The following is a 23,936-nucleotide window of genomic DNA, read 5'->3' as shown; positions in this document are numbered from 1 at the left end:
CCATGCAGGGCTTTCTAGGTCATAACCAGCACTTTAAATTGTGCGCGGAAACAGAGTAATAGCCATTGGAGCTGTCGCAGCAAGGGAGTCCTTATGCTCCCCATAACCAGCCCCGGCCAACAACCTGGCTGCAGCTCCTTGAGCCAGTTGAAGTTTCTGAGCACCTTTCAAAGCCATCCCCACATAGAGCGTGTGGCAGTAGTTCAACTGGGATGCAACTAAGGCATGTGTCACTGTGGTCAAATCAGAAATCTCAAGGAACAGGTGTAGCTGGTGCATTAGCTTCAACTGTGCAAATGCAATTCTGGCCACCGCAGAAACCTGGGCATCTATGATCAGGTTGAGTCCAGAAGCACGCCCAAACTCAAGTTATGTATGCATCTCTTTATGTAAATGACCAGGAGTTTTCTTGACTCCTGGAAATACAGACTTTTCTAAAATAAATAACCCAAAAATATGTACCAGATAGAGCCCCACTAGTTTCAGGGAGAAGACTCTCTTTGGCAATAATCCACATCAAAGCATATCAACAACATTCTCACCCGTAAAACGGTTTTTAAAATATAAAATTTCTCCGAGTGGCAGATCTCTCTAAAGAGTGTAACCAGAATATGCTGCAAATCACGACGACACAGTTTCCCACTGATATGGAGCAAAATTTACAATTTTGCAGTTTACAGAGAATGTGACAAGATAGACCCTGATAAAGGAGGCAGACATTTTTGGCCAAATCACCGCAATAGTTTTATGTTCCAAAAACATTCCATCATCCCTATGCCATATCTTGATGAAAGCATCGTGCCAATTTTTGCTGGATTATGCTAAAACGGTATGATTTATTCCAATTGCAACATTGGGAGGAAAAAGTTCGAGGACATTAGTGTTTTGGCAATGGCTGGTGGGAAAGGGGAAAGGAGGAGGCAAGTAATGGAGCAGGGATGTGGCAGGGCAGGGGTAGCAGAACTGTACAAGGCAGATATGTATGTGAAAAATGAATATATATGGAGCTATCCCTCATTAATGGAAGCTCTAAGGAACACTTCAATGGGCATCTGCACATTTTCAAGCTTTTTTTCCATGAGTATAAAGTCTAGCATTTTGTGTTTTAAATAGATAAAGTCAGTTCCCAAGGTTGTCACACCCTACTGCAGCGCTTGCCAACAACCTGGGGCCCTACAGATTCTGTGCACTGAATTCTCATCAGCCCTAGACATCATTGCTGCACTGCTGGCTGGGACTAACGGGAGCTGTAATTGACCAAATCTGAAGGGCGCCAGGTTGGCAAAAGATGCTGTATACGGTTGACTGTGAAATCTGTGTATAAGAAAAAGAGAATATCGTTTGGCAGACGAAGGAAGGAGATGCAGGCTTTCTATACAAAAACACCACTCAAAGGTTACAACATACCTTATGAGAAAGAAATTAAAATTCGAAACTGCTTTGGATCCCTTATAACCCATAGAATACAAAACCCAAATAATATTAAAACACAATGAAAAACAAATGTTTCTATTCAAAATCTGATACCAGATCAGCAGTAAGCTTCCCAAAGTTCATTGGTTGGCTTTTAATTCCTCTTGGGGGGAAAAATTCACCACTTACAGATGGTTTACATTTAGAAGACTATTTAATATACACATGCACCTCGGGCAAAGATGTTTGGCATCTCTCCCTGAACCAAATTGCCAACTGCATGGCATTTGTTTGTTCCAATGGCCTAGTTTCTTTCTTTGTTTCTTTTTTCTAGGCATTAAATTGTGTTAAAAGCTGAACCTATCAAACCACAGAGCCTTGGAGCTGGTTCACAAAATTTAAAAAGACAAGCATCAGATGTGGCGCCCAAAGCCATCTACAGTTACTTTTGCACTTAGGTGGGGATTGTGATGTGTGAATCAGCCCATCCACAACCGTGGCTGTTGCAAATCAGCAACAATTTTTGCACAAAAGAGCCAGCCCTAGGAATTGCTTCTACACAACCACATTTAAATGTTTTCTTCACCTCTCTGGGCATGTTTGTGCACAGTGCTAAAGCATGGCTTAGCTCACAAGACCATGCAAAGAACTGGGTTTGCACGCTGCCCTCCGCTGCCTGCCCAAGAAGATGTCTGCTGAGTTTAGTTTTGCTTTCAAAGAATCTCAGCTTAGTACAAATAAGGTCCCCTGCCTCTTACCCCCCTAGCAACTTCCGCTTTACTTGAAGCTTGTGGCAAATTTATCAGAACAAAAGATGGAGAATAAAATCCCCTGACAATTACTGGAAATTATTTACCGACATTTAAAATGCTAGTTGCTGTACAAAAATTACATTTGTCAGGGGCATTACTGAATGAAGTGTTAGCTGTAGGTATGATATTTTGCAGGAGTGTATTTTAAAAAACTCTTCCTATCCAATGAAAAACACTGCGTCTTTGTAGCTGAAACGGGCACCTTTCAAGTCTAGTCTAGAGATGTGGAAGATTGAGATGTTAGAATTCTGAACTATAACACTGACAACTGCAGATAGGAGATACCATTTTAAAAATACCTCCTCTCCCCTTTGCAAAACACACAAACACACAAAATTTAACCCACCCTCTTCTCCCTGATGCTTTTTACATTGGGAAGCATTCAAAAAATGTGATTTCCCACCTGCAATATGAAGTGGTACAGTAGTTTCTTCCTCACTGTGCTGGTTGAACAATTTCAGACATTGATCACAACAGGACTCAGAACAGATACATGCTTCAAGTACCATAGCCCCTAAGCAACCTTCTAGCGTGTGTGTGTGTGTGAATCAAATTCATCTTACCACAAAGCTCTCAATAAAAATCATACCAACCGTAAGATAAATTGGGGGTTAATTACACCTAAGCCAGTGATGTTCATATTTGGATGATGTATATTTTTGAGAGCTTCCATGGTGTGGTGCTAGCAACCTCTTTTAAAGCAACTAAACCTGCAGTCCTACACACACTCAGTGGGAGCAAGTCCAATTGCATTCAGTACGGCAAGGTAAACATGTGCAGGCATGCAATGTAAAATTAAGGCTCAGCCTTTAAAAACTTGGCATTTTGGAGAATCAAGTATGAAGAATCTGTCATTTATCAGGTTTTACAAAACTAAGTTACAGATCTAAGCCATCATGGAAACTAAACATACAAGAAATCAGGACACAGGAAATTTATTTAAAAAGGCAAGAAGAGTTATCCCAAAATGCTTAATCAAAACCAGTTTTGATAAAGCAGAGCTCTGCCGATATTCGTCATTTTACCAACGTTGATGAAAAGAAATGAATATCACATGGCTTCTGAGGCAGCATTTTAAAATCAAATGAGTTAGGGAAAGACATCTGGAAAGGATTTTAAGTTTCCATGGTAAACAAAGATTTGGAGGGGAAATTTAGTTTCCCACATCTTTTAGGAGATAAATATCTATTTCTGGAAATATGTAATATTAATGTTGGTCACAAAAAACACAGCATATTTTAAATATGTTAAGAACTGATATCTACTTGAATGTCACCACCAGTGCATGTGCTAAAATCTAACCAAATTTAGAAAACTCTCCAATTCCTCTGTGGTTAATGACTATACTGAACTTCTCAGGCACTGGGTGTTGTTCACGGTGCAAAAATGAAAACACACACATCACAGGATACTGAAGAGTCAAATAGATGAGCAATTGACAAAGTTACCAAGACAAAACTATTATTCCCTCTTTATACATATGAATGATAGAAAATCATTCCTATCCACTTTCTGAGTTCAAAGGTTCAGAAGAATAGGTCTGGGTGTATTCTTGCTTAGTCTAAGGAGAACAGCCATACAAAGTTGCCTTATATGGGGCCAAAAAACTGGTCCATCTAGTTCAGCACTGTCATTCCTGGCTAGCATTGGTTCTCCTCAAGAGTCCCAGCCCAGCTTCTAAAGATCCTTTTAAATGGACAGGTGTTAAACATGGGGTTTTCTGCATGCCTTTCTCAGTGGTAAAGCACAAGATTTGCAAGGCAAAGATCCCACATCCAATAACTGATGGCAGTCGGTGAAACAGAATAAGCGTTACCCAAGAATATGTTGGTGGAAGCCAACATGACCAACAATCAAGGATGATGAGAGCTTAAGTATCTGGAGGGCAGCAGCTTGGAGAAAGCTGGGCTGGATGATCCAACAGTGTGATCATGACAAGGGCAAGAAAGGCAGCATCATACGATCCGATGACCCATGGAGTCCTGTCTCATTCTATTGCAATTACTGGTGTCCTTTGCTAATATTGGCATCAAACTGCTGGTTCTTACTTCATGTTGTCATTTCCTTTATGCTGTCTTTTAACTAGATGGATTTTATTATTTCTGAGTCCCTGTAAACTAAACTATGGGGAGCTGTTCTGGCCAAAGGGGGGGGGGGGGTAAAGAGACCCCTGACCATTAGGTCCAGTCGTGGACGACTCTGGGGTTGCGGTGCTCATCTCGCTTTACTGGCCGAGGGAGCCGGCGTTTGTCCGCAGACAGCTTCCGGGTCATGTGGCCAGCATGACTAAGCCACTTCTGGCGAATCAGAGCAGCACACGGAAACGCCGTTTATCTTCCCGCCGGAGCAGTACCTATTTATCTACTTGCACTTTGACGTGATTCGAAGTGCTAGGTGGGCAGGAGCAGGGGCCGAACAACAGGAGCTCACCCCGTCGCGGGGATTCGAACTGCCGACCTTCTGATTGGCAAGCCCTAGGCTCTGTGGTTTTAGATCACAGCGCCACCCTGGGCCCTAAGGGGGGCGGTACAGGAATTTAATAAATAAAATTATTTTCAAATGCAGTCTTCAGAAATAACGATGTTGCCCATCACTGGCGCGATGGCAAGCACATTCCAAGAAATGCATCTTTTATATATGATAGCACTGGAGGACAAAGTGAAAACAGTATGCTCAAACAAAATTAAAAGTATGCTCACCCAGCACGTTCCCTGAAGGCACCTCGTGTAGTTCCTCAAGTCCTCTCCCCATCAATAGGTAGAGATCTTCTAAAGTGCAGCAAGTCAAATGAGGCACTGAAGGCAGGTTATCAGTAGCAGAACATCCTACAGGAAGCTGTGGCCAAATTGAAATGTATGTAATTTAATTTTATAATGTACGTTCTTTAACTGCTGATTTGATTTATATCTTGATTAGCTAGGGCTGACTCATCTTCCAACTCTGAATTTCAGCAATAATTCTTATGTGTACTTTATTATATGTACACCACTTGGAGGTTTTTAAGTGTATACAAGCACACTTTGTGAAATAAGGAAAAGGGGCTTACCTTGTGCAACGACTCAGCAGGATCATATTTTGGTCCAAGAACGAAGAGCTTTTGTCCCCTTCTCACAACCCCACTGAACACCCTTGCAAAAGCCACAAAGGCGTCCTTATTTTCGGCTTCCCGTTTTGCAGCAGCCAGGGTCATCGTCTCCATTTGACTTGTAGGTGGTTGATCATCGCCTAAGGAAGGGTTGAGGTGCAAACATTCATTTCTCTATTTCTATTCTGCTTCATCTTGCACTCAAGACTGCTTACAGTAACATGCAGCCATTAATGCAACAAACCAAACTTATGCCAATATCCAATCAACTGGATAAAAATGGCAGCATATTTGAATCCAAATGCCTTTCCTCTGGTCAATCATCTAGTGAGCAGGAGTCAGGAGTGATATGGATCTTCTCTACCCAGCCCAGTGCCACTACTGGGGTGAAAATCCATGGGTGTTCTGTACTCTTCGCCCCAAATCAGGCTGGGAAGGCTAGAGGCAAAGGTTTGGTGGACTGATCTCGCCCATAGGCTGATCTGCTGTGCTTTATTTAGAATGAGAAAAGTAGCAGCACTTCATCACCGATCATGAATCAAACACATCCACCGAATCATCTTCCCCGGCATGAGTTTCATCTCACCTGTCTTTAGAACTTGGTCCACTGTATTTCCTCCATTCGTCTCTTGTGCCAACTCCTGCCCCTGATTTGCTGCTAACTTCTCAGCATGCCGTCGCCTTACAAGATCACGCCTTTGGGCTATTTCGTCTTGTGACAGAGGCCTATGTATCATTTGAAAGAACATTATTTTTTTTCGGGAAAAGCTTTTCTGGACAGCAGATGCCACCTTTGCAGTTTCTCAAGAACAGTTCAGAAAGTATCCTGGCAGTCTTGTAAAACAATATAAATCGGAGCAATCAAGGAAGACAATTGCCTCGGCTTATGCTGGTGGCATTTCAACAAATTCATCACATCCTCAACTGGAGGAGTATGGCATCTCATTAAAGTGAGCTTCACCACCACCCAGTTGGGATTATATCTTATATCCTTAGCATAGTGACATCATCAGGGAAGTTTTCCTGTCTGCTGTTGGGTTTCTCTAGTGCAGCAGAAAAAAGCAAGTAGCCTTTCCATTTGCCACACATTAAAGGATGAGTAATTTTAAAAAAGGCAAGTCAGATATTCTGACCAGCTGCTGGCAGGAAATTTATGCAGTAGGAGGCTAAAAATCAACTACCTGGATATCATGCCAATGACGAGCTGTTATTATTATACAGCATCAGTCATTAGTTTAATTGCTTTATAAAAACTTATTGGAATTCTGAATTAAAAAAAAGAAAGGGCATGCTTCAGTTTCAACTACAATTAGCCTGTGAAGAAAATAGCTTTTACTTATATAAGGGTAAAAATTAAAAGTGGCTCAGGGACACTTCCTTTTCAATTGTTTAGTAGCCAATGGACCATTCAAAGACTGACTCTAGTTTAAAATTGATTCCACGTGTGTTGGTTGGATCCATGTGTAGATTTATCTTCGCTGCAAACAAAGGCTGCACTTCAAAGCAGCTGCAATAAATGGTTCCCTTCCTCTTCAGAGACCCCACTTTACTTTGTTAATTTCATAAGTAGGTGCTATCCACAAATACTGCCCTGCAGTTCTGACAGGATGTGCTGCTGAACATTGTCCGTGCCCCATAATAGATGGAGCTGCTCAGGGTCAACTTAAACCACCAATGAAGTACAATTCACAGCCAAGAGACTCGGCTGCACTACAATGCACAGAGCCCTTTGATGCAAATTCATGTCGGTATTTATTCAGAAGATCGCACAGAGATCTTTGGGAGCTATAAAAAAAAATTACATTCATTTGATGACACAATTTGGAAAGTTGTTACTTGACACAGAGGCTGTGTAGCTTACAGATCACTTTAAAAAACATCCTTCGGGGAATAGGAGATTGTAAAAACAAGCGAGTTAAGGGATGAAACACACACACACAAGCCTTTGAGTTGAAGACATGTAAATAAGCTGCTAGCTGAAAAACAAAAGGAAGCAAGAACATGCAGAACTGAATAGGGAAGCAACAATTTCGTGGCAAGTTCTGCTTGAAGAAGTAGGATTTAGGCAGACGAAGGAGAGAACGAGAGGAGGGGGGAAACCTGTTGTGAAATCTTCAGAATAATTCTATTTACTTGTTTTTAGGATTTGTACCCAGCTCTCCAGCCAAACCTCCTCGAGTGGCTTACGAGATTGCTTTTTGTGTCACAATAAAGCCAGCCATAAAACACCACAAAGAGCAGAGAACTATAAAAACCGTTTCCAGCAGCGCCTGTCAAGAAGCTCATCTATTTGTCTCTGCTAGAGCAAAGGACCGTTTTAGGAGCCGTCTCTTGACTTTCCCTCCTTCAAACCAGGCAGGAGTGATGGGTATTGAGTGCCAAAAGTGTAATAGAGGGGTAGGGGGAGAAGGAGGGGGAGGGACAGTCAGACAGACAGACAGACACTACCACCATCCACGAAAACTATAGACCTATTGCGCTCGGGACAGTACGAACTACCCCCTACGATGCAGGAATCTCAACTAAAGCATCCACGACATAAGAGATTTTAAAGCACAGTTTGGAAGCCCATCTGCCATGGACTAGAGACCCTCCGGGTCCCTTCCAACTCTATGATTCTTAAGCACTCTCACTGTTGAGAGGTAGTGCGCCACTGTCTCCATAGAGCAACAGTAACAGGAGACGGCTTATTGCTTTCATGGCCCGCTTGTGAGCTTCCACAGGGCATATGGTCGGCTGCTGCGGGGAAGATGGAGTCTGGGCCAGATGGACCTTTAGTCTGATCCAGCTGCCTGCTCTTAAAAAAAAGCAGGTCCTAACAACTAAAAGCTTATGATCTTATTATAGACAGTAAGGAAGACGGTGGGAGGGGGGGGAGTGGAAGGGAAAGGAAATACAAAGGGCAGCAGAGGACAGGTATGCAGAAATACAATTCAGAGGTTGAAGGCTAAAGGGTTAAGCCAAAAGCTTCACTGAGGAGGCATTCAAAGAGAGTGCGCCAATGCCATGCTGAGAAGTTCCTGGCATAAAAGGGGGTAAAGAGAGCATTTGAATTGCCCAAGCTCTTTGGAGTTGCAGGGAAAAGTTATCTATACAATATAGAGTACTGCCAGACAAAGCCAACTCAAAGCGCCTCTGCCTCCTGCATCCATGTCTTAGCAAGCAGGTAACTTTTAAAGACGGCCAAGAACAATGACCCCCTGATCATTAAAAAAAGCATTTAGTGCCAACTATGAGCATGATCCTGCCAAAGGTAAGCACTTGGAATCCCACTAATTTCAACTGATGAGAGAATTAGACACGTGCTTAAGTCACCCAATGACATCAAGCAGATGGAGGAGGGGGGGAAAGAAACTTTGAGGTGTATGGAGGGGAAATCAAGCTGTTATTTAGGCAGCTGTAGCTGGTTTAAAAAATGTGACTTGATACACAGTGCAAAAAAGGGAAAAGAATCACAGTATACATATAAAGTAAGACTAAAAGTACCATATGAAGTATACTTCTAAAAACTTTCTTTTTACTACCTGGATTGTTAACAGTTCACAGGATGTAACACTCCAGCTACTCTCTGTAAGAGACATCTGTGAAAAGCCTTCCACATTTAAGGATGTAAATCCCACTTAAGTCAAGGGTGGCTAATCTGTGGCCCTCTGGATGCTATGGGACTACAACTCCCATCACTCTGACCATCTGCCATGCTGGCTTGGGCTGATGGAAGCTGGAGTCCAACAATATCTGGAGGTCCACAGGCTCCCAGCCCGTTTCAAGATGCCAAGTGACACTCGTCATGGCTATCTACTAAAGTGATCTACCTAATGAATCTTCCAGGTGCCAGGCACATCAGTTTGGGCCTGAAAGTGAAGGAAGGAACCTTCCAGAATGCATTATATGACTGAATATGGGATTCTTAGCTTAACACCAATGAAAGCTCACCAAGTCATAACTTGAGACTTGCATACCAGCTACCTCTCTATATTCTCTGTCCACATAGAATCATAGAATTGTAAAATGCTGGAGAGGTCACACTGCAATAGGCACATACCTTCACATTTGGTGGGAATGCCCCAAAGTCGAATCCTTCTGGATATTAGTGCTGCAGGAAATTCCCAAAATAACAAAAAAGGTAACAGAAGCAACTCCACAACTCGTCCTATTAAATATCTTCCAGGACAACAACACACACTACAAGGAACTCATAAGTCACTTACTTTCAACAGCTAGAAATATCATAATAGTCACTGGGAGGACCTATCAGGAATGAACATAGACCACAGGTACCAAAATGTATCGGAAACCGCCATACTAGAAAAGTTAATCAACAAACTCAAACCAGCACAAGGACAAGCTACCGAGGATGTCTTCACCTCAGTGTGGTTCCCCTTTATTACAGGCACAGGACAATGACCTGTCCCCTGTAAGAACATACAAATCAATATAGTTAACCTGACACAACAACCTAGCCCACCTCGCTCACACAAATAAGCCACACCACAATCAACTAAACACAACCAACCAAGCTCAGGAACCCCTAACCTCTCGCAATATCAATAAAAATAATTAAATAAACAAATAAAAGACCTACCCATGTAATGCTGACACAACTCGCTCACACTAAGAATAGACAATAAAATGAAAGAATAATATCCCCATCCCTCTCCCCTTTGCCCCAACTGCAAGATGTCTATGGCAAAAATGTCTCTCACCAAACGTAAATGAACTGTGAAAAAGACTATGAACTAAAAGTGGAGACAATAGATGCATTTATCCATTTGCTTTTTAACATAAAAAACCCATTAAAAAAATCATAGAATTGTAGAATTGAAAGGGACTTGAGGATCATCTAGTCTAACCCCCTGCAATGCAGGAATATGCATTTGTCCTATACGGGGATCAAACCTGCAAGCTTGGCATTATCAGCATCACGCTCTAATCAACTGAGCTATCCAGGCTCACATACCAGTTGCAATCAAGTTTTGTGCCCTATGCCTTCACTGTGGCATTTTAGAAGGGTCACAACAAGAAACAGGGTTTTTACTTCATTGGCTCCCAAGCCTTTGGAACAAAGCACTTCAATAATATGAGGAGTCCATCTCTGTCAATTACCTGTATCTGCTGCAAAGAACTTTTATTTCAGCAGGCGTTGGGTTGAAAATATTTGAACACACACAGAGAGACAGTACATTCAAACATACACATGAAATGATCCTGTGTCTTGACAACACTTCATCTTCCACAGAAAGAATTAAAACTACATAAACATAGAACGATCAAGGCATTTAAAATACTTTTTAGTGCTGTAATCCACCCCTACTGCTTGCTACCTCATGATCATGAACCCAGGAAGACTCAACCTAATTTCACTCTTATAAACTTCTGTTGCCAATTTTCAGAAGTAGAAGCAAAATCTATGCCTGTCACTATAAAAATTGAAGTCCACTTACAGACAGCTGAATACCACCATCTAGTGGTCTAAATACCCAGTGCTGCTTCAAGCCAAAAATTATTGTGTCTCTTAAATTAGGTTGTAAAATAATAATAATACTCAATCCCATAGGAGTTCCTAATACTGACTACGGCACTCCATCTAACTGGATACAGTTCAGTCACTTTCAGAGCCCCAATGGCACAAGTAGCAATCTGGAGTGCTCACTGGTGGAACGGTCCAAGCTTATCTAACCAATGTTTACAGCAAGCCATGTTTGGAAGATGAGGCATGCAGAGACATCAAGTTGTGGCCTTTTTACTGTAGGTACAAAGTCTCCCTCCCATCCCTCCTTCCTTTGCAGTTTTTCCACTGTCATCACTTCTTTACCCAACTGAGTTCAAGAGGCTCCTCCTCTGCACAAAGCAACAATTACACTGGAAAATCCTGCATTCCCATACTATTTAACGATTGCATGAGGAGATTCTGTATTTACTTGCATGAAGTATGTTTTATTGCAGTCATTGAGTTCTATCTATAAGAGGTATGAAGGTGAAGGAGAAAAAAAGAGAGGAACAACTTCTGAAGTTTACATGGAAACAGAAAGTGGTCAAAAAGCTTACAAAAGCACCTGGAAAAATCCATAGCTTCTCCACATACAACAAAAACAAATTAAAATTAACTTGTATCATTTGAGCAAGATATAGAGATACCAATTTAAGTTTGTAATTCACTTAGATACAATGTCCGTATGTTGACCGTAACTGTTAACTCTTTGACAAAGCATTTATTCTTTAAACCACAAATAATACGTTGAACAACTCTGCATTTACCAATGCTTTCTTGAGAACAGCTGACTTAATTTCAGATAAGGGCAAATAATTTTACCAGGCGCAGATCAGAAGCAATCTAGACTTGTATACTGTGAATTAGCGTCTAATGCCATTGAGCAGGAGGAGTTCAAATGGCATCATTTTTCTCACCTTGGCTTGTTCTGTGGCAATGTCTTAGCATCCACTGCAAACATTTTGGAAACAAAGACAATGACTGGGGCAGTTTCTTCACTGCTGCATTTCATAAACGCTAAGCAAACATAAAACGAGAGAGTTACATGTTTTCCCATGGTCTGATGAGAAAGTCTCTGGCTTTATATTTTATTTGTTAAATAACAAATTAGTGAGTGAATCAAGGGGGGAAAATTGTATGAGATTTCAGCCTGTGCTTCTGAGCCAACTTGCAGCATGGATGCAGAAAGCTGAATTCTGCCCAGATTGAAAACCAAAACATCTTTTAGGACATTTAGTTTTTCAATTAGGAGACACCAGGGTTTATGGACTTTTTAAAAATGAGACTCATCTGAACAGGACAAGCCACAATTTGCCAAAATTTACTTACCGTCTTTCAGGTCTTGAGTTTCTTGCGGTAGAGAATCAAATGTTTTCGCTCCAACGCACAACAGTTTTTCCACTCTCTCAGCTGTGATATCAAGAGGACTAGGGAGTTTATTACAGACCATGGCTTAAAGCATGGAGCTAAGGATATACACGTTTAGAAGGAAGGATACAGACAGGAGGCTGTGCAGAAACTATAGGCTAGTATCCAGTAAAATCAAAATATAGACCTTGGACAGGGGTTTGCCCAAAGCCAAGACTTGCCTGATGACGCAAATATGAACCATATCTAAAGCGTTTGAGGGGATGGATCCTTGGAGGCACTAGGAAGCATGGGAAGTAGGAACAGAAGAGCAACTCAAGTCTCTCTGGCAGTGGTTGGGTGCTCTTGACTGTAAGCTTAACTCCCTCCACACTGCAAGTTGACTATGAGATGACTGAAGCAGGCAGGAAGCTACTGGGGCTGATGGAGAATACTAGGGGAAGGGCCGTAACTCATAGCCTCTGCTTTGCATACAGAAGGTTCCCAGTCATCCCCCAACATCTCCAGATAGGGTTGGCTATGTCCCCTGTCTGAAACACTCTCAATATAAGCAATACTGAGCTAGATGGACCAATTATTTGACTCGGTATAAGGAACATAGGACGTTGCCTGTATTCAATTCTCCAAACCCCACCTCTCTCTCACAAACTGGTGGACTAATCTCAAGTGCATGAGACAGTATAAGCTTTTAGTAAATGGTAAAAAAGCTATTTCCATAAGGATACAGAGAACGGCCTCCGATATTGGGAGCCACTGGCTGCAAATGGCATTAAGCTGAACCTTCGGATCTGTGTGGCGCATTTCACGGGCACCAATTTTCAATCCCAGGGAGGAGACGATTTTATCAATTTTTTCCTTGTCTCTACAAAGAAAGCATACACCCTGCAATTACAGCACTACATCTAATCATCTTAAAAACAAAAACCACAAAGAAGGCCTTTGGGCAAACCAGCCTGTTTCTGTTGTCACATAGAAGCTCACCTTCCTTCACTTAGAAATGACCCGGTAATGCAGTTGAGCAACAAGGGCATTTAGCATAAACAACAGATCCCCTGCCTGTTGTGAAAAGTGAAATTCTGAATTGACATTCCCCACCTCTGCCATCAAGAAAATGAGACTTGGGGATGCTTTTTGTTTACCTGTTTGTAACTGCTTCATAGAGGCTCCATATGTTTTCCAGCACCAGATGCACAAACAAAGGTTTCTTTCCTTTCAACTGGAAGAAAGCAGTAAGACAAACTTAGGATGCCCTTTATAACACAGGGGGGAGTTCAATTCAGACAATTACAGGGATAACACCCACATGTGGACCCATAGGTTGAGGATTCACTATAAGGTCTAACTAAAAGACATTTGTCCTCTGCCTCAGAGCCACTCCCTTTGTTACTTTAACAACTCATATTTAGCAGGGGTTACCAGGCTGGCCTAGGTATTCCAGCAATGGAATCCATGTTGGATCAAGGAATTAGAAGAGGGACTCAACCATATAGCCTACCCCCCACCAAAAAAAGACACCCCCATAACAGTATCATGCTTGAAATATTCCAGATTATCAATAATTGTTTTTTGGATGTTGCTTCTCCATCCTATCATCTACCACAGTTCAGTTGCAACAAGAGCAATCTACCAATCTGTCCTTTCATCCCTGAACTGAAAAATCTTCAAGTACAGCAGCATGCAAGGATTTGCACCCATGTCTCTGTCCAATCGTTTGTCAGCTGTGATCATTCCAATCACCTATTGCAGTGGTATCTACACCCGCCACTGCCCTGAGTGCATGTGCAAGCATTGCATCAAACTGTTGCAGCAAATGGCTTGCTCGTCCAAGGAACACATTTTGAATTGGATTGAGTCTTAAAAAGGTAAAGGTACCCCTGACCATTAGGTCCAGTCGCTCTATAGGCCGAGGGAGCCAGTGTTTGTCCGCAGACAGATTCTGGGTCATGTGGCCAGCATGACTAAGCCGCTTCTGGCGAACCAGAGCAGCGCACAGAAACATCGTTTACCTTCCTGTCCGAGCGGTACCTATTTATCTACTTGCACTGGTGTGCTTTTGAACTACTAGGTGGGCAGGAGCTGGGACCAAACAATGAGAGCTCACCCCGTTGTGGGGATCCGAACCACCAACCTTCTGATCGGCAAGCCCTAGGCTCTGTGGTTTAGACCACAGCACCACCCACGTCCCTACGGATTGAATCTTAGGTTTGCGTAAGTAAGATATAAGCATTGGTAACAGAATCTAAGGTCTAGTCTACAGATGCCGTAAAATGAAGTGGCAGAGATCCAAGGTTGTAAATGTACATTGGTGAGGTATATCGAGAATCATCATAGCAGCTACAATATACTACATATTTGCTTGACCGGGGTGGTCAAGATTAAAAACAAAATTGTTCAGAATCCCAGAAAAGTGGCAATATTGCATACTCAGTTGCTGGCAAGTAACTTTTCTGGTAGAGAAAAAAGAAAATTAAGAGCAATTTGAACTCACCTGGTCAGTTTTCATGATCTTCTTAGCTTTTGTATTTAGATAATAATCTCCCCACAGAGTTTTCAGCAGTACTGAAGCTTTGATTCCAATCTTTTGGCTATACAGCTTGGCAAAATGCTCGATGCTGGGTAATAAGCAAAAATAATTTGTTACCCAAACGTATCAAAACTAAAGCACTTTTCAAAAGAAGGCATCTGCTTCAACCTACATAGCAATCATTTTACATATTTGACAAGCGTAGCTGTATTCTGTCTGCAGACCAGATGCTCACATAGCATCCTTGCAGTGACAGTGAGAACAATTGGCATGTTTTAAGTCAGATGTCTCAGAACACTCTAGTGAAAGAACAAACACCAGCACGCATGCCTCAAGTTCCTGACCCAACTGTAGGTAGAGGAATTCATACATGAATTGTCATCACTTGATGACAGCAGCCCCATCATTACTTGCTTACATGAATGAGCCACCACATAAATTAGGGTTGCCCATATTTCCAAAAATGAAATTCCGGACACAACAGTTGTTGAGCTTTTTTGAGCAAAGTTGTTGAGCTTTGCAAAATCTCGGAAGAAAAGGTGATTTTTTTTTGGGGGGGGGGGAGCAATTTATGATGAAATTCGCCAAAATCGACACTTCCAACATGGGCTGCCATATGTTTCGGATTTCCCCAGACATTCAAACGATTTCCCACCCAGGCGCTGTTTACGAGGACCGAATACCAGCTATGTCCAGAAAATTCCGGACGTATGGCAACCCTAACATAAATAATACCGCACCAGATTTTAAACAGGCTTTACAGGTCTACCGCTTTACTACACTTTTAACTAACTAACATAAGTGTGTAGTATTTTGGCCATATTTTGATCATTTTATAGTGTGTTCCTTTTAGCTACCAGTTGCTGGGTACTGTTTTAGAAATTTTATGTTGTTTTATAAGATTTTAAATTGCATTCTACTGTATGTTTGACATGTAGTTTGGGAAGAATGCTTTCTTGAAAAGCAGTGCAACAATTAGGTTTTTTAAAAAGAGTATCAGCACAATAGTATGCCATCAGCTATGTTTTGTCAAAACTCTTATTCTAGAAAGCTACAAATAAACTCCAGTTATTTGTAAATGAGTTCCTAATTTGCCTTCCATTTCCAAATCAAAATTAAATGAGTAATTTTACCATCAGCATTTATGCCAACCTCTTAACCAAATCATCTCTGAACAAAACATCAGCATTCAATTTTGATGCCATTTCTGTTCGGACTATTAAGTTGATCACTACGTTTTTCTTTTCTTTTTCCAGATTTGTATAGGGTTTACTCCGTAACTTTTTCTGCTCCCAAAGATAGCCCGCAAGAAGATGATGATGATGATGAAGAAGAAGAAGAAGAAGAAGAAGGGGAAGAGTTTGGATTTGATATCCCGCTTTATCACTACCCGAAGGAGTCTCAAAGCGGCTAACATTCTCCTTTCCCTTCCTCCCCTACAACAAACACTCTGTGAGGTGAGTGAGGCTGAGAGACTTCAGAGAAGTGTGACTGGCCCAAGGTCACCCAGCAGTTGCATGTGGAGGAGCGGAGACGCGAACCCAGTTCACCAGATTGAGAGTCCACCGCTCTTAACCACTACACCACACTGGCAGCAGAGGTTTAGGACAAGAGTTTTCTTCTCCTAGATGGGCTACCTTCCCAGGTTCATGAGCCCCACCAGCGCCTTGCTTCCTTCTACAGCACATGCAGAAACCACCTTCTTGACCCTTGGATCCACTATCAGTCTCATCCATTCAATAAACCCTGCTGTTTCCTATACAGTGGTACCTCTGGATGCGAACGGGATCCGTTCCGGAGCCCTGTTCACATCCTGAAACAAACGCAACCCACGTCTGCACGGGTTGCGATTCGCTGCTTCCGCGCATGTCATTTTGAGCGTCTGCGCATGTGGCATAACCCGGAAGTAACACACTCCTTTACTTCTGGGTCGCCGCAGAGCGTAACCTGGAAACACTCAACCTGAAGCACATTTAACCTGAGGTATGACTGTACACCTGCAAGACAAAAGCTTCTTTCATCCTCTCTTCCTCAGGGTGAAAAAACAAGAGAACTTGCGACAAGATTTAAATTTCTGGTCATCTGTATCCCACTTCTGTGCATATAAGGAGGAGCTGATTAACATTTAATGTTACAACTACCTTGGCTGTAGCTATCCTGGTGTTACAAAGTCATTTCCTGAAGCAGAAACGTGTGAAGTGAAGATGAATGCTATTAAATGTTCACGGTTCCACACAGGGAACCTGACAGGCTACAGCTCAAACTGTGTTTTCAAGTTAAGATGTGCCTGCCCTTCCCGCTTTACATGTCTGCTGCGGGAAATGCTTCTACAGCCCAAGCAGCGACAAACACAATTGTTGGGTAAACTAGGAATCAGCTCGAAGATGCAGACAAATGGGAGGCAGTAAAGCCGGGGTTGCTGGCCTCACAGAGCCTGTGCAGAGTGCAAAATTAGACCCCTGTCAACCAGAGATGTATCATGGTGGGAACGACAATAAAATCTGTCAAATTGCCTGTGCTTACTTCCCTGAAAAATATAGCCAAGTAGGAAGTTTGCATTTTGTCATGGAAATAATCAGTTTTGCACTGGTTTGAGCTGGACGGAAGGCCCAAATTTTCGTTCCTAGGTTTCTCGAGTCCCAATATTTTCTCAAATGTGACATATTTGGGAATGCTTCAAAACATACCTCAGAGAGGCCCCCCACTCAGTGCTTTTTGACAAAAACACGATCAGCAAAAAAATGTTAACACTGATCAGTGTTTTATTTTGAAATCTTTGAGATGGCATTTTAGTTTCCTGTTAATTGTGTTGCTTTGACTGTGTACTTTATATTTGACTTTCTTCAGAAATGTTTGATTCTGCATTGTTTTATTGAGGTTTAATATGCTGTAAACTGCTCTGAGATTTTTCTTAAAAATAAAAAGTGCTATAGAAATGAAATAATAATAAAATAATAATCAGATTTAACAACATTAAAATGCCTTGGACAAATGGGTCCTAAGCCCATTTATGTGTTCCCGCACCAGCAAGGAATTGACTATTAGGAGGCTGAACAAGCATTTCAAAGGTGAATAGCAGATGATTTTCTGGTAAGGGTTTTTGGGGGTTTTTTTGGTCTAAGGTTACACCTATTTGCAATTTTAAGCACCCAAGGTAGAAGCAAGCAGCTCCACTGAAATACACATAAGCGTTCACCAGTATGCTTCTGGCCACAACTCAAAATGCAGGTTTTAACTTTTAAGAACTCTTAAAGCAGTCTAGACAGAAGGCATTTGAAGGAATGCTTCCTCTTATGAATTCTGATCTGTTAGAAAGACCACACTGAAATAGTTCCTGCAACAGAAGCAGACTGGGAATCTTCAGTGCAGCAACACTCTCTAGATGGAACCATCCACTCACCTGTGGATTTATTTATTTTTACTACTGTCTATTAAATGATTAAGCTCTGAAAACTTTTTTTTTTCCAAATTTAGTCTGCGCTGCAGTAAGATGTATACAAAGACAAAACTGAAAACTTCATCCACCCTAATGAAAATATATGATCAAATTACTAATAAGCATCTATAAACTCACCCAAATCCCCAGCCGTCAATTGCACTAGCAAATACCACGTTCCCCTGATCGGGTGAAAAGTAAAGATTGGAATCATCAGAAAATTCCAAGCCTGCACTCCAGTCATAAACTTGGTCACCATGTGAAGAATCAGAAGTCAACTGAGTTTCCAGGTCTTTCTCTGCCCTTTCTTCAAGAACTTTCGAAGTGAAGAGTGTTGCAGTGATTGCATTCACCTAGAGAGACATTCCGGTTTATTTTCATAATATCCAACCTTCCTGCCCCGAAAAAGGATTTAAAGGCAGCTTACAAGCAGAATTCCTAAAACAAATGTTTATGGCCACCAAAATACCAGAAATACAATAATTACTAAAAAAAAAAAACCCATTTCAGACAGCAGTTACACTATCAAAATTAAAACAAACAAAGAAACTCATGGGTGGGGTATAAATAAATATAAATTATTATTATTATTATTATTATTATTATTATTATTATTATTATTATTATTATTATTTCAGGCAATCATCCCAGATGTTCTCTGGAACCTGAGCTGTTTTTGCCATTTTGCTAAAATCATGAATAAGCTGGTCCTCTGAGCAGTCCCAGAGCTATATATTCCTTCAGAAGATCATATTCCTCATACTTGGGTGTTTTAGCAGGGAGCTCAAGAGCACAGCCTCATCTGATGGCCCAGAGCACATGGGAAATATCAGATAGGAAAAGATAATCCATAACAGCCAAGCTGCACATTACAGTTAAGGTATTTTTAACCAACAAGGAAGAGCGTTGTCTCTTTCTTTAGCAAAGGAGTGAATTTCAGTGGAAAGTGGTACAAGGAGTAAAATTCTAATCCTCACACCATGGGTCCAATCTAGAGAGAAAAAGCTAACTGAGATATGGCCCTTAATGTAGCTAGCTCTAAGGACACTAGTTAAAAGCTACTTACATAACGCTTAAGGTATTCTCGTTCCAGACTATTTCGGTTGATTAATTTGACCAGAATGCTAACAATAAGCCAGTGGAGCTGCTTCAAACTTGGTGGAATATGTTGTCTGTGACAGACACCATTTACTAACTATGCAGCTGCATTCTTGAACTTCTGAAGTTTTTGAAAATACTGTCCTTCAGAGCATATTGCAGAAATCCAGCCTTCCCCCATCCTGGTGCCCTCTAGATGCTTTGGCTGGTGCTGCTGACAGCTGTAGTCCATCTGAAGTTTGGGGAAGGCTGAAGTAGTCCAAATAGGTGCACACAATGCCTATAGTTTACTTGCTGTCCTTTTCCTTCTGCAACTATTGCTGATGACAAATAACCAAGCTATTTAGAACTCTCATACCTGTTCCAAGATATTCTTAAGGTGAGAATATGCTTCCTGAGGGGTAAACTTGAGCTCCATTATGAGACGGTCTATTTTATTAATCACCAGAACTGGACGAATATTTTCTAGCCAAGCCTGCCGCAAAACTGCATGAGTCTAGTGAAAAGGAAAACAAGTATATTGACACCGTGCCATAAAACAGCTGAGGAAAATATGAGCTACTGTATAACTCTGACCTGGTAACTGACCCTTGGTTAGGAATCTGGGTTGTATGAACCTTTCTTCCAAGCCTGCATTCTTCATGTAAACTCCTGGCTTCCTCCCCCATACTGCTTCAGCATTATGCACAAGGATCGCCAACAGTGGTTAAAATTAAACCAAGTTTGGTTCATTTTGCAAATCCTGACTGAAGTAAAGAGTCTGACCATTTTCCTCTTGGAAGATACACTGATACAGACATCCGTATGTCAATTTCAACGAGTACACTAATATTACATGGCCAACAAAAATATATTCTTGGGTTCACCGACCTCTCCTTTGCCACATATTCTGAACTCCATCTTGCACACAACACTGCATTTTAAATTACCAATGCATTCTAAATATTAGCTGATGATTCCATGTACTAGTGGTACAGTGGTACCTCTAGATGCGAACAGGATCCGTTCCGGAGCCTCGTTCGCATCTAGAAGCAAGCATAACTAGCGAAGGCACGTCTGCGCACGCGTCGCTTTTCACCGCTTCTGTGCATGCATGCAACGTCATTTAGAGCATCTGCACATGCGCAAGCGGCGAAACCCGGAAGTAACGTGCTCTGTTACTTCCAGGTTGCCACAACTCGAGCACAACTCGAACGCGCTCATCCCGAAGCACATTCAACCTGAGGTATGACTGTATGTCCGAATTAATTTATTTCCCCCTCTATCTGAAGTAGGTTTTCCTCCTTACCTGCGGACAGACTCCTTCCACAGCATCTACCACAATGATGCAGCCATCACAGAGTCTGACAGCTGTGGACACTTCTGAAGAGAAGTCCACATGGCCAGGGGAGTCGATTAGGTTGATCAGATACTCCTGACCATCTAGAACCAAAGGAAGAAGTGCTTTAAAAGCAAGCATTTTAAACGTGTGTTTGCCCACTTAAAACATTTAGGATCAGTTCCGATGTAACATGAAACCATGGTTTAGTACTAAGATGAGCAGGTGTGAACTATTCTCTCTCCCCTTCTTCAGGAACTGGGGAGGAAGATTAACGCTTCCATTTGTGATTTGGAACAAACCTCAGTTGCCAATCACATCTGAATATAGGAACAATGCTCTGTTCTAACTAGAGTACGTTCAATAACCATCATCATCATGGTTTGAATAAAGCTTAGTTTCCTGCATTAGGATGTAATAGGAAAGTGCAGTTTGCTCCAAACAGCAAAAATAGAAACATAACATTTTCTTCTCTTCCACAACCAAGGTGAAAAACACACAAACCTGACGCTCAGGTCTCCTCAAGCTCATAACACTAAACCATGGTTTAACATTGCACCTCAACTGAGCCTTACAGCAGGTAGCTTAATAAAAAAATAATCAGTATTTTAGATTCCATCCAAATCTTTACACTTTATTTCAGCACTACATTTCAACAACACAATACTTAACAGTTTAAATGCACATACAGAATGCGCTAACTATATTACCTTTTCCAAAATGTAATGAAATAGCGCTTGATTTCATTGTAATTCCTCGAATCTGCTCATCTTCTCGGCTATCCAAGTATCTCAACTATATGAATTGTAAAAAAAATAAACAGAATAATCTGTGTTCACATTTTTCAGAGACTTTTCTTAGGTGTGAGAAAATGTGGATAGAGAAAAAATTCTGGATAATATAGTGGAAATGTTTAAATTGTACCTTGCCTGCCAATCTGCTAGAGATTATTCCGTTGCTAGAAATAAGGCAGTCAGCTAAAGTTGTCTTGCCTGAGGGAGGAAAGGATAATGAAAAGTAGTACACCAAACAAAAATGAAAAACAAGCCCTTATATTTAAGATTAAACATTTAAATCCATCCTCCAATGACCGCATGTCTCCTCCCTTTTACCAGTCTATTAGGACTACACTCATGTAGCAAATTGTCAGAGATGAGTTATTTAATACACAACTGCATTACAGAGCAACAAGCAGTTATTCCATAACACAAAGCCTGTTTAAGACCTCTGGTGTATTTGCCAAGGGATTTGTGTGATATGCGGTTCATAACGTAGGTGTCTCTTACCATGGTCCACATGGGCCAGTATACAAATATTCCTAATGAAGTCAGTCTTTTTCTGAAGTCCAATAGTCTTATTCAGACTTGCAAGAACCATGGTTGGATGTTTTGCTGCAAGGCAAAGAAATTCATATTGGAAAGATCAAAGTTGTCAGAAAGCTACAAGGTTATATGAAAGCTTTAAACTGGACTAAATTCAGATGGCCAGGCAATAAGAACAAAGAGATTTGTACTAGATGGAATTTTAGCTCTTCTCTTCTCTACCCTCTCCCTGTCCCCAATAAACCACCATCTAAGGAGGACACACATGCAGAAACTATGGTTCTAATAGGAGATCAGCATGTACCAGAACTCAAAGTTAACAGCTACAGTGCATCCAGGATAAGTATTCCCTAATGAGCCAAACACACTCCAGTTTGTCAAGTACATGGGGAACTAGTGCCCTGCATTGTTGTCAAAAACTTATGTTACTGCCTCATTCAAAGCCCTGAAGAAATCACAGAACTGAAAACTCAACAAGCTACAGTTTTTAACAGTGCCCAGGAGTAATGATAATGCACATCCAAAGTCTTCCTCCACCTCCCCCACCCAGCCACATCAAAGAAAAAGCTTCATCCTGAGCCAGGTCATGGCTGCTAATTTTCATATTTTAGTTGCAGTGTAATTAACAGTTAAAAAGCACTGGCTATGCTCAGGAGCTGCTCTTTGGACCTCACACCTTAGTGGCTCTATGAGATTACAACAGCAACTAAGTCCTAAGCAGCAAAGTCAGATGCAAATGAAGGACAATGAAGGTAATAATTACAGAAACAACCACAGCATAAAGCTGTTGCTGAAAGCAGACCAACCTGACATTTGTAAGCGTGAATCAACATGAATATGGCAACAACTTTCCTCCGATTCCATCCACCAACCACCCAGCTCTCCCAGGAGCTCCAGGGAGGCGCACGTTGCCCTTTCACCTACCCAATGACCCTCCATTGCTTCTCACCACAACAACCCTGCAAGGTAGGCAGGGCCAGATTTAGGTTTGATGAGGCCTTAAGCTACTGAAGGCAATGGGGCCTTTTATACAGTGGTACCTCGGGTTAAGTACTTAATTTGTTCCGGAGGTCCGTTCTTAACCTGAAACTGTTCTTAACCTGAAGCACCACTTTAGCTAATGGGGCCTTCTGCTGCTGCAGCGCCGCCGGAGAACAATTTCTGTTCTCATCCTGAAGCAGAGTTCTTACCTGAAGTACTATTTCTGGGTTAGCGGAGTCTGTAACCTGAAGTGAATGTAACCTGAAGCGTATATAACCTGAGGTATCACTGTATGTGATATTTTAGGGAGCAGGCTAGCAGGTGGGGCCCATTACTTATATTATAGGGGCCTACACAAGACAAAACACTGTTGCTGTATGTAGGTCTTATTTGTTTTTTATCTTATATTTTGGAAAAAACATCCATGGGGTTTTTTCCCTTTAATTTGTTTTGGGCCCCCCCAAGAGAGTGGGGCCCTAAGCTATAGCTTGTTTAGCTTATACGCAAATCCGGCAGTGGAGGAAGGCTAGCTGGAGGGATAGTGGGCTGGTCCTGTGAGTTTGGCCACTGGACCTTTCCCAGTTACTGGTTTCCCTTTCCCAGTGGCAATTCTGCTTCTCTGCCTTCTTCTCGTCCCCCCTCATTTAGCTGCCCTGAGCCCGGTTTTGGCTGGGGAGGGCGGGGTATAAATAAAATTATTATTATTATTTACTCTTGAAAGGTATCAAGGATACTTCCTGAAGATGGAAATTTGGATTAAGGATCTCGAAAGCCCACCTATCTCCCCCCTCCCCCCCGCATTGCCACCGGGGTATGACTCGCGCTGCCTTCCCTACCCCTCTTTTAGGAACTGGGGGGACTCACCTCACGGAGCTGCCGCCGGCCACTGACAAGAAGGAAGCGTGAGCCGGTTGCAACCGGAAGTCCGCCTCTTCCTTTCTGCGCGTGCGCAGGCGCTGCGGACCGAGAGGGCGGAGCAAAGGCGGGAAGAGGCGCGGAGAAGGAAGGAGGGAGGACCGAGCCTAGGCTCCGCCCAAGGCGCGCGCGGGCGGGCGCATGCGCACGGACGCCGAGCGGGGTTGCTAGGCGAC

At 42.0% G+C, this 23,936-nt stretch overlaps 1 protein-coding gene and 1 long non-coding RNA gene across 3 annotated transcripts in view; one reads left to right on the top strand and one right to left on the bottom strand.

The window, feature by feature from the left end:
• LOC310831832 overlaps positions 1–23,936 on the top strand; it is a 301,862-nt gene that overhangs the window by 256,490 nt on the left and 21,436 nt on the right. The window lies entirely within an intron of this gene.
• Positions 1–23,936, bottom strand: part of EFL1 (elongation factor like GTPase 1) — a 63,623-nt gene that overhangs the window by 37,428 nt on the left and 2,259 nt on the right. Inside the window, exons 1-15 of one of the 2 annotated variants that reach the window (XM_083712497.1) lie at positions 23,710–23,899; positions 21,829–21,933; positions 21,467–21,534; positions 21,253–21,337; positions 20,513–20,646; positions 19,583–19,720; positions 18,265–18,479; positions 14,655–14,778; positions 13,306–13,382; positions 12,892–13,028; positions 12,128–12,250; positions 11,716–11,815; positions 5,897–6,036; positions 5,272–5,450; positions 4,925–5,060 (exon numbers count right to left, since the gene is read on the bottom strand). In XM_083712497.1, coding sequence (XP_083568623.1) covers positions 4,925–5,060; positions 5,272–5,450; positions 5,897–6,036; positions 11,716–11,815; positions 12,128–12,250; positions 12,892–13,028; positions 13,306–13,382; positions 14,655–14,778; positions 18,265–18,479; positions 19,583–19,720; positions 20,513–20,646; positions 21,253–21,337; positions 21,467–21,534; positions 21,829–21,919 — 1,747 coding nt within the window. In that variant the 5' untranslated portion in view covers positions 21,920–21,933; positions 23,710–23,899. Of the gene's footprint in view, positions 1–4,924; positions 5,061–5,271; positions 5,451–5,896; positions 6,037–11,715; positions 11,816–12,127; positions 12,251–12,891; positions 13,029–13,305; positions 13,383–14,654; positions 14,779–18,264; positions 18,480–19,582; positions 19,721–20,512; positions 20,647–21,252; positions 21,338–21,466; positions 21,535–21,828; positions 21,934–23,709; positions 23,900–23,936 lie in introns of those variants that run through there. The other variant, XM_083712496.1, reaches the window with a different exon arrangement.

This window comes from Podarcis gaigeae (genome assembly GCF_964106915.1).
Source record: "Podarcis gaigeae genome assembly, chromosome: 14".
Taxonomy (NCBI): Eukaryota; Metazoa; Chordata; class Lepidosauria; order Squamata; family Lacertidae; genus Podarcis; species Podarcis gaigeae.
This window is presented reverse-complemented; position numbering and strand designations above follow the sequence as displayed.